Raw genomic sequence first — 13419 nt, 5'->3', positions numbered from 1 at the left:
GAATTTTTATGCATCGAAAAATTCAACAGCGACGAGGACTGGGATGGGAAAACGTAGAAGATGATGACGTGAATTTTTTCAAGACAAACGTTACGATATTGTGAAATTATGGTATCTTTCGCTTCTGAGAATTGTCATACTTTAATGTTTTTGCATCAAAAAGTAGAAGCCCAAGCTTCGCCATTATTTGTCAAATAATCGCGAATCTTTATACTCGCCAAAGTTTTTGCCCTTAAAGTGGGTGAAGAGAATGAAAAGACATACAAAACTTTGCCATATTTAGTTTCTGCCCATAATTTTTTGAAATGATTTGTAATTCAAATATTTTAAATGATCCGATACGCGTATTTACCTACCGTTTTTTTTCGTGCATTTGCATGTATACAAATCCACACGACAAAAGGGTCAACTAACTTAGCACATGACTTTGTTTGTGTACTTTTCTTTAAGAAAACCATTATTTTATTTTTATCGTGACTGAGTTAAAAAAACACAGATCATGTTTCGAATGCGTCAAAACACAAGCTGCGGTTGTTAATTTTAAAGATGACTTTCTTTTACTTAAAAAACACAAAGCGTTTCCCTGAAAACCGTCTCGTGTTTACTGTTGATGCGTGGAAAAGTTCTCTGACAGTAGATCTGGAGCATTCTTGACGACCTAAAATTCAAGATGGCAGCAACTTCGCAGCTTGTGTTATATGCTTTAGTTGTTTTAACATCATGCTTGTGTTTGTTTAATCACTTTCGGTATGAAGATCTGCGAAACCAACTTAGTAAGAAAACAGGTATGAAATGAAAAAATATGCCGACGTATTGTCATGGCAACCATTTTTTCGAGTTAAGTGAAATCAATTTTTCTTTCAAGTTTTAGGGGACTTGAGACAATGTTATATTATTTTTTGTTTGTCCCATTAGTTTGACTTCATTCCAAGATTTCCCATTTCCACAAATTTGATGACATCATTGGGTAAAATGCCTTGTGACAAGTTTCTTGTTAAAAGAACAGCAACTTTAGAAATTAAAACAAAAGAATGGTGGAGCAAACCAGCGTGACTTAATATTTTCAATGTAACTTTCCATGTAGCTCATGCAGCTGAGAAAGTTTTATTCAGACATCGAAGGGAAGTTGCAACGAACTTTGAAGATCTTCATGAACTCAGAAGGTTTATCCAACAAACAACCAATGGCTCCATACAAGCTGAAGTGGCCAAAGTGTTTGAGAAAATGCTTCTCAACTTTGCTAATTTGTGTAAACACGTAAAGAAATGTGACCGTAAGTGTGTTTTTGGTAGCTAATTGTTATTGTATTATGAAGAATGTTATGGAAGCTTCAAATAGAGTACACCATTGATTATGAAAGCTTAAAATTGAGTGTATCATTGATGTACGCTTGTACTGCTATATCTCCCATAAATTTTATGTTTTACGATTTGAAGTTTTCAACCTCTTTAATATATTTTTTTGCTCATAGACCAACCAACTTCAGTAAGTCTTAATAACATCACTTCAAAGTTGGTGGTAAGCTTTCGCATTATTTTGTAAAGTGATCAACCGCTCGCTTTATATAAAATAATTAATCTTTCTGCATTTTTCAACTTAGGGACCACCCGGACCAAGAGGACCACCGGGGAAGGACGGTAAACCAGGACTTGGTCTGTTTTTTCCAGAAATAAAAACAACAAATCTGAATATGATAGCGAATGAAAGTGACAGCAAAACACTAAGTTGCAAGATTTTTGGAAACCCTCTTCCCAAGGTACTATGGGTTCATCATTTCCGTGAAACCGATACAAAATCAATCATTAATCGCACGACGTCGGAGGCATTGTCTTTTCTCACGGTCAAAAATATATCGTGGAGTGATCGAGGCATAGCAACATGCGTTGGAGAAAGCATCTTAGGATCTGCAAATGCAAGTGGTAGATTGACTGTTCAGGGTGGGTTGTACCATATTTTAGTTTCTTAAAAATTTTGCCGGGTTTGACTTGACAAATACATCACTTTGTAGCTGTTTTTGATGAATAACATGCTAGCTACTTATCTTATTTACAATTTTGTTACTCTTCGTTTTCTGTTTTAGCTTCCCCTATAATAACACTGCCACAAGGACCTGTTCTTGCTAATCTCGGATCTAACTTTACTTTTCCAAAGTGTAACGTAATCTCAGAACCAAAAGCTAAAGTAACATGGAAGAGAGGTTATGGCAGTTTTCCAGAAGGTCGCTTTCATGTTGTTGATGGGTATCTGACCATTATGAAAGTTCGTGTCGAAGATGAAGGATTTTATGTTTGTACAGCTGAAAATTTTTTAGGTATGTATTTATTTTTTTCAGTTAAACTTCACTTTTTGATAACTTAATCGGCGTATTATTACATTATTTTTAGATATTATGAAATAAAAAACATGTATGCCTACACACTCTTAACCAAGTTCCGGTTTTATTTCAATCTATTTTTCTTGCCTCCATGGTTATGATACTTCCTGATTTTTAATATCCATCTATAAGGCACATGCATGCCAAATCTTTAGGTCCCATACTTCTCAGAGCCTTGTATGAAAAATTTCGGTGAAAAATATTCGTCATCTAGACAAAAATTGCTTAAATTTAAGTTAGATTTGATGCATGTAAACTCAGCAAAAAAGTTTGTAATTACTTTTACACAAACCATTTCGACAAATATACAATATTATACAGGGAAAAGCGCGAGAAACCTACAACTAAAATCAAGACCGTTATCGTTCTTGCAGAGACCATCATTTCTTATGGAAATTACGAATACTTCAGCGATACTGACATGCTCAGCTTTGGGTGCAGGATACCAAATGGCTGGAAAAATTTTTGATTTGTATCAGAACAAGTTATTGACAGTGAAAATAATCAAGACCTTGGAGAGTTTTACTATTACAGCGAATGTAACGAAGTCAGGCGTGTACAAATGTGTAATAGAAGAGGGTGATAGAAGAATTGAAACGAGTACAAATGTGAAATTCTTTAGCCGTATGTAGTTTTATGTTTCTGTTAAACGCCTTTTTTTATAAGAATGTCAAGCAGAGATTTTAGGTTGTAAACAATAAGTCTATTGCTCAGAACAATAAAAAAGTCAGAATAATAGCCTGGCTGGAATCTTGGTAAAAAAAAGCATTTATTATAACAACCAAGTCATATATTGATGAAAAGGAGAGGAAGATATCCTTTCACATATTGCTCACAAAGTATTCAATATCTTCTTTTAGTTCCGTCTTTAATTCTTTCCCGGAATCAAATCAGTCAAATTGGAAAATGGTTAAAGAAAGGGTCAGATTTCGGAACTTATATTTTGTGCTGGCAATCCAGTGGTGGCAGGATCGATGAATTTTCGGAATTTCATAGCAGATGTGACAATAAAAAGAACGTATTGGCGATTTTTAAAGATTCTAGTTCAGCAATATTTGGAGGATATAGCAACGCTCCTTGGAAAGGTAAGGTGAAATTTACTCCTGCTCGATGTGTGGTAAGTTGTTACAAATGACATATTAGCTACTTTTTGAATCAAGTAAAAAGAAATAAACTAAAATACCTTTTGTGCCTAACTAGTTATAACATGGGCGTAGTTTCGAGCCAGCATCTCAAACTTCACACTTCTTAAAATACATTATTTAAAAATATTGAACCAGTCAATTTTATGGCAGTTGATTCGAGGCAACGTCATATTTATCTAAAAGAAACATGTAGTAAAAAAAGAATTCACGCGTTAGTCGTTTCTTTTCCAATAAGGAAAAGTAAAATTTAATAGCAAATGAAAGAGAATTAATGGCCTACCGATAAATCACGTCGAAAATTTGCTTAGAACATTTTAATGATATAACATCAACAAATGTGCTTTTTAACAATAACATATTCCAAAATTTTGTTGTCAAGTAATGGTTATAACAATTTATATGTTTCAAGAATGTGCTTTTATGTACTTTATATTTATATATTTTACTTCAGAGTACAGCACCTATCGAAACGAAAATTCGTTTATATTCTCCATTGAACCAAACATGACGAAAGTTGTTCTCTCTGAAAGCGAAAATCCGGTTTGTTATTCTTCATCGTACGGTCCATGTTTTGGCAGGCAGGAATTGTATGCTTACAGACGACAGAATTATCCGTATAATAATTACAATAAACTTGGATTCCAAACTGGTGGAAGAGGAAGACAAATTACATCAAAAAGCAGCGATTTTTTGTCCCAGATTGAAGTTTTCTACAAAATCAGTTACTAAACATTTTATGATTACGGTTTTATACTTTTTAAACCCATCTTACGTTGATTAAATTTGTGTGGATCCAATTACGTGGTTGTGCTAATTTTTTATATTTTTTGTGAATTTTTTTTGAGGTCAAATTTGAGTGAACTTAGTTTTGTCCTTCCGTGGATTTTGAAACAAATTGTTTTGTTTCTACTCATACATAAAAAAATATAACAGAGAAACCTGTTTAGTATTATTTTGTTGGCAATCTGGTAAATTATGCCATTGTCTAAGTAAGTACATGGAAGCATAAAAGAGAAAGGGATGCATAATCTATAGAACTTTTGAAATCAAGCTTAAAGGAGAGGCGAATTGCGCGCACGTCACGGCTGCTGAATTTACATGTTACAGCCGTCATGATAGACAAAATCTTAAACACAGGCTAAGAATGTTTTGATATTAAAAATATTCGTGAAATAATATAAAAACATAAACTTTGCAGAACGACAACGCATTAGGGACCCAAAATATAAAACAGCGTTTACATTGTCAGATTCTGTCTGAAGAGTTTTCTCATTATTTGTTCATATTAGATTCTTGCGTTTACATTTGTATCAGATGTCGAATTTTTTATTTTTTGTTTTTCAACATGTTTTTCCTACGCACGAAGGCAACGAAAACATCGAAAGAGAAGATTTTGGATAAGTCCTTGGCTCATTTTTGTGAATGATTGCATTTGCTTTCTTATCCCTGTTTTTGTACATGCAACTTTTTACATTCAATACAGCTTCTTCTCCTTTCAAAAGTTCAATAAAAATTTTTGTTTTTGACATTTTGAATTCTTGAAATTTCTTTCCTCTCTTCCTTTGAAACCATGCAGATTTTAAAATCAAAAATAGATAATGGAGCAAATTGTTACTTCATTGGTTAGTTCTCTTCAGACAAAATCTCAAGGGTTTAAAATTGTCAACTTTTCAGATTGTGTCTGACGACAAATTTGACAATAAAAAAGCTTCCAATTTTTTTTAAACTAACAGATTATGATTTTATAGATAAATCGAAGTACGATATAATATTTAATAATCGAGCCCAATCTCTGGATATTGGAACCCAAACTCTTACATAACTTCTTTCGACTCTTCTCGTGACGAAGTGAAGAAGCAAAGACAAATCAAAATCAATTTGGTTATCATTATCTATTTTTATTTTTATAATGAGTGAAAAATTTTAAGGTAGCTAACATTCGTGATTCTCATCACAATCCATCTACTCCTGTTACCATTGAGCAAAGTTCGAAGAATATGTCAAGTACGGATAATTCGGTCATCTAACCTCCTGTAAAAGGTGCTAGATTTGAAGAAATGGAGAGTTTCGAACGATACAATCTTGATACAGAAACCTGTGCCATCTAATGTACCAACCAAGCACCTATCGCAGTTGGCTCTCCTCTCCTGTAAACGCAACGTTTTTGACACATGTAAGTTTTAAGTAAGCACCCGCTGTATTTAACCATGACTCAATTAATATTTACTTTATTTTAACCTTGAAATTTTAATTCGAAATCCATAAAAAGCTAAACTGAAACCAGAGAAAATGATTAATAAATCGAATGGCTACTTCATGTAGCCGCCATAACCTGATGAAGTGTGTGCTCTCAACGCCTTAATTTTTCTCAGCTGCGGTTCAATAAATTTAATGTTTACCAAAAATTTCTTTTAAAATAAAATTTCGAAATGGTTTCAGTTTTGGATAACAAGATTCTCTCAAAACATTCTTAACAAGATGACGAACAAAAACAGTAATAAAACAGCAGAAAAATGGGGTTTGGGGCGTTCTCGTTTCCAGATATATTTTTTGTCAATTAAAAAATCACTGAGAACCGAGTCTAGAATAAATTTTAATTTTCAGCATTTTTACTTGCCTAATGAACAAAATTATTTTCACAACTATTTATTTTTTTAGGCCACACCGTAAAGAGCTGGAAATGAAGTTGCTTTACATTTTTTAACCCTAATTAAGAAGTATATTAGAAAATAATTGAAAATAAACAAATAAAAAAAGATTTCGCTCAATTAAAAACAAATTTTTTTTTCATTGAGATTATCCGAGAAACTTTACGTTGGTAAAAAAATCAGAAAGTTAAAGCTGGAAATGTAAATTAACCACAGATAAACAACGGGCTTTTATTTTTCAGTTCTTTTTTTTATTATTAGAGCCTCGACGTCAATTAAATAGGCAACAAGCAGCTAGTAAGCCACGGTTGTCAACATTGAGCCTCAGCCAACAACTCCTGTTGCATACTTAAAATTTCATTCTATGGTTAAATTAGTCCTTTTATCGAAGTTTACATATTGAGCAGCAATATAAAAAACACGAGATAAAAAAAATCAGGCATGTATTTCATGTAGAGGAAACTTGCATCATCCTTAATTTTTTTAACTTAGCTTAATTTAGTTAATGTTGCAGGTTATTTCAGGATGTAGTATCATTACGCCCATTCAAGTAAACTGACCTCTACATCCTCTCAAATTTTGCTTAGTTTGCCTAAATTTATAGTCTACTGAATATCTACTGAGCAAACGGAGTAAGTTGACTGGGCCAAGCTGTTGGAGAAAAGAAAAGAGCCCTGTTGACAAGTTGAGTCTGTTTTGGTCAGTTTTAGCTTTTTAATAAGAAGGAGATTACAAGAGATCGATTTTGAAAAGAGTTAATTGCTTGTGGTGTGGGAGTCGGTTGAGTCAGACTCTCATGGTGTCTCGGCATCAGTTCTCCCAGGAGCGCTCAAGCTGACCAACATTTCTTCAGTTGCTGCAATCATTGACAACATTTAAACCACTTTTAATAAAAAAAGATTTACAATACTTGCTAGCTGCACTGAAATATCTGGTCTACAGTTGTAATTAAAACTGGCCTAATGCTCCCAGTGATAGGTGTTGCAAGAACTTCTTATGTCTTACAAGCATAAGTACTGTCCAACCTGGATCTTACGCTATTCTTCGAAAACATCTTTACTGTTAAAACAGTCGTTCTAACACAAACAATGACTACGACTAAAATAAAAATGTACGAGAAAAACAATACAGCACAAAGTAAAACTGGCAGCTTGTATAGACTGGTTACAGACTCACCAATAGTAGAACAAATATGTTATAGCTTTCCTGTGCGCCATAAATTTGTGACTTTGACTTATGGTTTCCACACCTGTTAAAGGGCGTCAACACTAAGTTTTACACAAGAGATTGTCAAGATTGGCAGGATCAACCTGTTAATAAAACGTCATATTGAACAAGAGTATGAGAGTTGTTAAGCTTAAACCACAAGGTGAATTTGCTAAACTAAACCGGAGATAATTTATACGTACCAATACACATGCACAAAGTTAGTGCGATACGTGCCGCGTAAAACTGAAGATCTGTGTAATTTTTGTGAACTAAATAAAGTTATTTTCTAGCATTTATTAACTTTCATGAGCTAAACAGATCGATTTTTGTTCTTTCTTTTCGATTAGAGCCAATAATGCTGTTCCTTAGAGCAATAATCAACGTATACGGTTGTTATATTATTGATATTTCGTACGTATAAACATTTAAAATTAAATTTGCTATAAACACAAAACTCCATTCTTTTCGCTTGTACTTATTTGTTTGATTTAGGCAAAGCTCGCAAAGAAAAACCCAATAAGAATTCTATCTTTAAAATATTGTCGAATTGCTTTCGTTCAAAAAAGGAAAAAAAGTGAAGGAAATGTGCGGTTTAAATTATGCCAAATTGGTGGTAATCCATGCTACTGATTAAGTTTCATTAGTAGCTCACATATTGTTTGGAAGGAGAAGAACGTGAATGAAAAACGAAAGTTATATGTATTTCTGCTAAGAAAAAATATACGGAACGCTACGAGACTGAAATCGGTAATGGGTCTCCATTTTTGTCAACAGGCTCATATTCGCCAGTGTTTTTTGCATTTCCGTCGACGGTAGAATCCACGCAAAATCCCGCTACACAGTCATGCAATGTACAGGCTCCACTGATTCCGGCACACTCACCACAATCAGCTGCTGTACTGCACTCGAAACCTTCACAAGAAAAGCAATCCTAAAAAACATTTTATCCGACATAAGTTTACTTAATTTCATGATTGAAAAGGCAGAGTAGCAAAAACAGAATCACACGGGCATAATCTGCCCTAGATTGTGTGCATTTACTAATTTTGCTTGTTATTCAGTTACGAAAATTGTGCAAATATATTTTTACTTTTCACGAGTATTGCTTTTGTATTTACTGTATTTTATAATCTCTTAATAATCGTTTACCTATTTGTTATGTTACTCACCTGTGCTACGCAAACAGAAAGCAGGACACACGGAACCATCACAAAAATTATCAAATTATGCATTTTCTCTTGTATAATTTTGAAGCCGTTTTTTACCTAACTTAAAGAACTATATATATTTACAAACTAATTATCCCTATGGATATGATATATTGTTGTCGATTGACAGAACAATATTCAGCTGTAATTTCATCTGCGCCATCCTTGCTTTAATAAAACATTCGATAAAATGAGTGATAAATATGTTTTGATTTAAAAATACGGGGGCGTTCTTTTTCACAAACAAATTAAGGGAATTGTTAATTTTTTCTTTCGGTTAGTATATGTTGCATATTGGCTTAGGTAAGGAGAATGCTCTATTTAAATTCCGGTGGGGTTGAACGTTTTTATTAATATTCTAAACTGCGGAAGATTTATTTATTCCATTTTTTCCGTAACAATGGAGAAATAGTACATCGTAAATTATGTTATTGTGTTGAACAAAACTTACGATTGATATAAGAAACATTTATGAACAGTAAAGAATATAAGTCGAAAAAAAAATTTAAAAGTACAGGATAGATAGCCGTAGAAGTTTTATCGGAAACTGATTGGTTTTCTCTACTTTGTTGTTTCTTTGCTTCACAACTGTGTTAAAAATGAATATAAAAAAACAACGAACAAAGGAAACAACTCGTTCAAAGTTTCGTTATCGGTTTATCAACGTTAACACAAATTTAAAAATTAGCATTCGCGGTAGAGTGAATAAGTATCCCAGTGGCCTTATTGCGTCGTACAGACGTCTGTTTGTAGTCGTCGCAGCATTGAAAACAGTACAACACGACCATTCTCTTTGGATTCCATATATAAATCATTCTAAGACTAATTGCTTTCTCATTATTGTTTTCCTGCTTTTTTGATTGGTTTATAATTTGACGATCGCCAAATGCTTGATGAAAAGTAGAAATCTACTCTATTTTTCGTCAGGGGATAATTTCGCTGCAGCAATGTGATTTTTTTCACTTTGTGCAGGTATCGTCAATAATTATTTGACGATCGTCGTGAAAATTGTCTAGTGGAGATTCGCTTTCTGACTTAGCGCACATTGTGAACGTAAAAAGTACTTGTAGCGGGAGTTAGACGCTCATGAAGTATCGATTACGCGCTTGGTATATTCCAGTTTTGAAATTTTCTTCTTAATAATTTTTTAAAAGACTAATTTGAGTTTATGCTGCGGTCAAAATAAGTCAATATATTGCTGCATATTTTTTTTATATTTCATGCTAAAAAAGCGATTCCTCTGTTAAAGCTTGGTTTCCACTGGTGACTAACGTGAAATAACATGAATTCATTTGTGAACATAATTTCTTACTTCATGTTAGTCCGCAGTGGAAACATGTTTAATTTGTGTTATTTCAAACTAACTTTCTTCTTAATTCATGAAATAACGTGGACTTTTGATACCCAGTTCACGCTGATTTCATGGAATAAGAAAACATCAAAGAAAATGTGAGTTGGAAAACATGCAGTGAATTAATTTGTGGAATAAAAAGGTTTAGGAATGAAATTTTATGGCGCGTTTTTTTTAATTAATTAAAATAAACCATCTGAAACAGAATTTAGAAAGGGAACGGCACTCTTCTTATTTTACTTTTTTGAAAATGATTTTTGTGTGGACTGGAGGCGAGAACGTTTTTTTCGTATGGCTTCACTAGTGCCCAGACTGCGCTGTATGAAAGTTGGTAATGGCTATACTTTGTTTAGGTTTACGAAAATTTTGCGCTAAAAAACGCACGAATGAACGATATACGATTGTCGAAAAATATCTGTGCATGTTTCCATAGATAATTAACTATTCTGACTTAAATATAATTTCTATTTTCTTCATATTTTCAACAAAAACAATGTTATCAGGAACTTTTCTTTTTCAAAAATATCACGTACATGTTGGTTCTTTTTACCGTGAAATAAGCCTTCCTTTCAGTGGAAACTATGCATTATCGATTAGATGTTGCGAAATAAGAAATTATGTTCAAAAAATTATTTCACACTACTTTACGTTAGTCACCAGTGGAAACCAAGCTTATGAACGTGGACAGGTAATCCTAGGTCTAATTTAGACGTTTAACATACAGATAGTGATTAATGCCAGTTAGACGCAGACAAACAGATGGAATTAACAAAAGATGCCTTTCTTTACATTAAAAAAAAATTGTTCTCATAGCAGTCCAAATCAATTTCGAAATTCGAATATTTTCTGTACCACATTTGTTTTTTTTGTATCACTATTTGGTCTTCTGAAAATTTGATGCAAACATTTTACATTTTAAATATGAGATATTACATTTATGTATCTTCTCTTAGCCAATTACGTTGGAGATGTTCTTGTGCTTCTTAGAAGAAATATATCGCCACATTGTTCAATTTCATTTGGTGTCATTAGTAAACGCTCTTATTGTTATGTTGATGAAGAAAGCGACAGAAGAAAAAATAATGTTCCCATTTTAATAATGACGAAAAAGTTACTTTAAAAAGAACATCGAATCTGGACACATTGATTAAAAATTATATAACCTGCTCATATAATTACACATCTCGTCATTTCCAATATATTAGCAAAGATCGAGAAGTTTTGAAGAATATCGTTGTCCCTGTATAAAAAAAGCATGTAGATACTTCACCGATTCGCCCTTTGAAAAACTCTCCCTGTATTTTTTACCACAAATTTCGTAGGAAACGCATTTTCTATTACTGCAGTCATTTCACTTTGAGATTGTAGACCTATTTTTTGCGATTATTTTCAACACGGAATATAAAAAAATATATCTACCTTTTGTATACGCAGCAACAGTTGGTAGAAATCAACACAACAATGAATATTGATGAAGCTATTGCAACCTTAATTGCAGTCATTATTGATTTGTTTTTATTCTTGTTCACATGAAGCGTGTCTAGATCAAATAAATTGTCTATTCCTAATGAGTTAATCCTTCTATACGCTGTTCATATTGTGAGGCAAATAATGAGAGCAACTTGTTATAACTACTCAGGTTGCAGCAGTTATAACTTTTGTTCTTTAATTTCCAATTCTATTCCAATATTAACTTAAAACTCATCCCATCCGCAAGTACAAAATTACATTCTTTGTTCCAAGGGGAAAGAATAATAGCTGCTCCCTGCTACTATTTTAAAGGACCGACGGACGGACATTTGTAATAAATTTAATAAATTAATTAGCAACATGTGTTACCGCGTTTTTAAAAAAACCCTGGCATCCGACGTCGTATAGGGCGCCGAAAGCCTTCCTCCCAACCCGACTTTTGATCGGGTCACATAGACACTGCCCTGAATAACTACACATTCTTAGAAAATAATTTAAGAAAAGTTAACCCACGACTAATATTCCCTTCCAGTCCTGTTTCAAAAATGTACAGAACGGATAATGAAATTTGTATTGTACTACTGGAATTTTTAATATGTACAAGTAAAATATATAATGGATGGCATTAATACTTACAAGACTGTAATCCTGCTGCAGTAAATTTTAATTAAGAATAAATTCCCTTTGTAGCTAGAATATGCGGTATGAACGTAAATATGGGACCACTAAAAAAAATATAAATAACTTTTGATACTCTTAGTTTTGAGTCTGTGTCTTACTGAAGACTCGGCATGGGTTTTATGCAGTAATTCTCGCAAAATGCCGGAAATTTTTATGTTCTCGTCGACATATTTCACTAGCCCCTTTTGTCCAGTGAAATATGTCGACGAGACCTAGAACCAAGTAGGACGGGCTTATTTCTAAGGAAAGTGTGATGTCTACTTTGCAAGAAGACGGGCATCCATCAATGTAATTTAATATACTTTGATATAATATATTGATATATTTGATAATTTTTTAAATCCAAGTTCTTTGTTTAACAACAAGTAAAGTTATTGCAAGTTTATGTCAATTTCAAAAAATCGAATTGGGAAGAAAAGCTGGAACAAATTGAACAATACTAAATTGATCAGCTAGCTGTCGACATCTTTGCTTTTTCATTTTTTGAGTATCAAGAAGTTTGATTTTTTCGTTAATGGTTAGTGTTTTCTTACTAAGAGAACCGGGTAATGCTTTGACATGTTGAAAATACAACAACAATGTATAACAACGACGCTATACGTTTACATTTCTTTTTCAATTTAATAAATTAAAAACTTTCACACAAGAATTTTTTTATATTTAATTTGTTTACGTCGACTGGTAGCCTAGTTGTAGAGCGTTCGGTTCCAGTGCGGCAGGTTTTGGGTTCAAACACCAGCCGGGTCATGCCAGATACTATAAAAGTGTAAATCAGTCCTTTTTGCTTAGCTCTTAGCATAAAAATAGGACTGGTATCTATTGCATAGTTGAGGAACTGATGTAAACACACAACTTTCGTCATTGGTGAAAATAAAATCTTAAACTGAGTAAAAAAATAAACTCAAGTCAATCTATTCATGTTTTAAGTAAAGTTTTTTATTCCAAGAAGTAAGTTTACTTTTCTTGATAAGAAAATTTTACTTGAAAGAAATAAGATCAATTTACTAAAATTAAGTAAAAAAATATTTCTTCTTCGCGGGCGGTTTTCTCATTTTGAATAAATATTTTTCTTATTTTAAGTAAATATTGGTCCACATAAAGAAAGTGTTTTTTTCTTGAATGCGGTAAATTTTCTTAAAATCGGCACGTGAAGGGAATTAAAATGGAGTAAATATTAGTATAAAATTATTTATTCAGGTGTAAAAACCGTATCTGTTAATAAGTACGAAATAAACGAGGCAATGCTAAAAATAAGAAAGTCATGCAAGAAAGTACGGCGAGATTTCTTTCCATGCAGCACTGCAATCTCTACTTCAGTTTCTGAAACACGGCT

The 13419-nt window shown here is 33.0% G+C and overlaps 1 protein-coding gene across 1 annotated transcript; it reads left to right on the top strand.

Moving 5' to 3' along the window:
* The first annotated feature begins 378 nt into the window (after positions 1 to 378).
* On the top strand, positions 379 to 4316 carry LOC130649304 (tyrosine-protein phosphatase Lar-like). The gene is made up of 8 exons (XM_057455563.1): positions 379 to 785; positions 1085 to 1273; positions 1472 to 1518; positions 1601 to 1937; positions 2081 to 2311; positions 2696 to 2998; positions 3235 to 3459; positions 3971 to 4316. Exons 1-8 carry the CDS (start codon positions 671 to 673, stop codon positions 4246 to 4248), a joined length of 1725 nt encoding a protein of 574 aa, XP_057311546.1. The 5' UTR covers positions 379 to 670; the 3' UTR covers positions 4249 to 4316.
* Positions 4317 to 13419: the final 9103 nt, after the last annotated feature.

The sequence above is a fragment of the Hydractinia symbiolongicarpus genome, chromosome 7 (genome assembly GCF_029227915.1).
Source record: "Hydractinia symbiolongicarpus strain clone_291-10 chromosome 7, HSymV2.1, whole genome shotgun sequence".
In the NCBI taxonomy this organism is placed as follows: Eukaryota; Metazoa; Cnidaria; class Hydrozoa; order Anthoathecata; family Hydractiniidae; genus Hydractinia; species Hydractinia symbiolongicarpus.
The sequence above is the reverse complement of the archived record's forward strand: the minus strand, read 5'-3'. Positions and strand labels throughout refer to the sequence as shown.

Bases quoted from the DNA above. Each gene is read 5' to 3' on its own strand.
- LOC130649304 (XM_057455563.1), top strand. From the start codon at position 671: ATGGCAGCAACTTCGCAGCTTGTGTTATATGCTTTAGTTGTTTTAACA. The intron at 786-1,084 runs GTATGAAATGAA...CTTTCCATGTAG, and splicing joins CCAACTTAGTAAGAAAACAG to CTCATGCAGCTGAGAAAGTT. The intron at 2,999-3,234 runs GTATGTAGTTTT...ATCTTCTTTTAG, and splicing joins AAATGTGAAATTCTTTAGCC to TTCCGTCTTTAATTCTTTCC.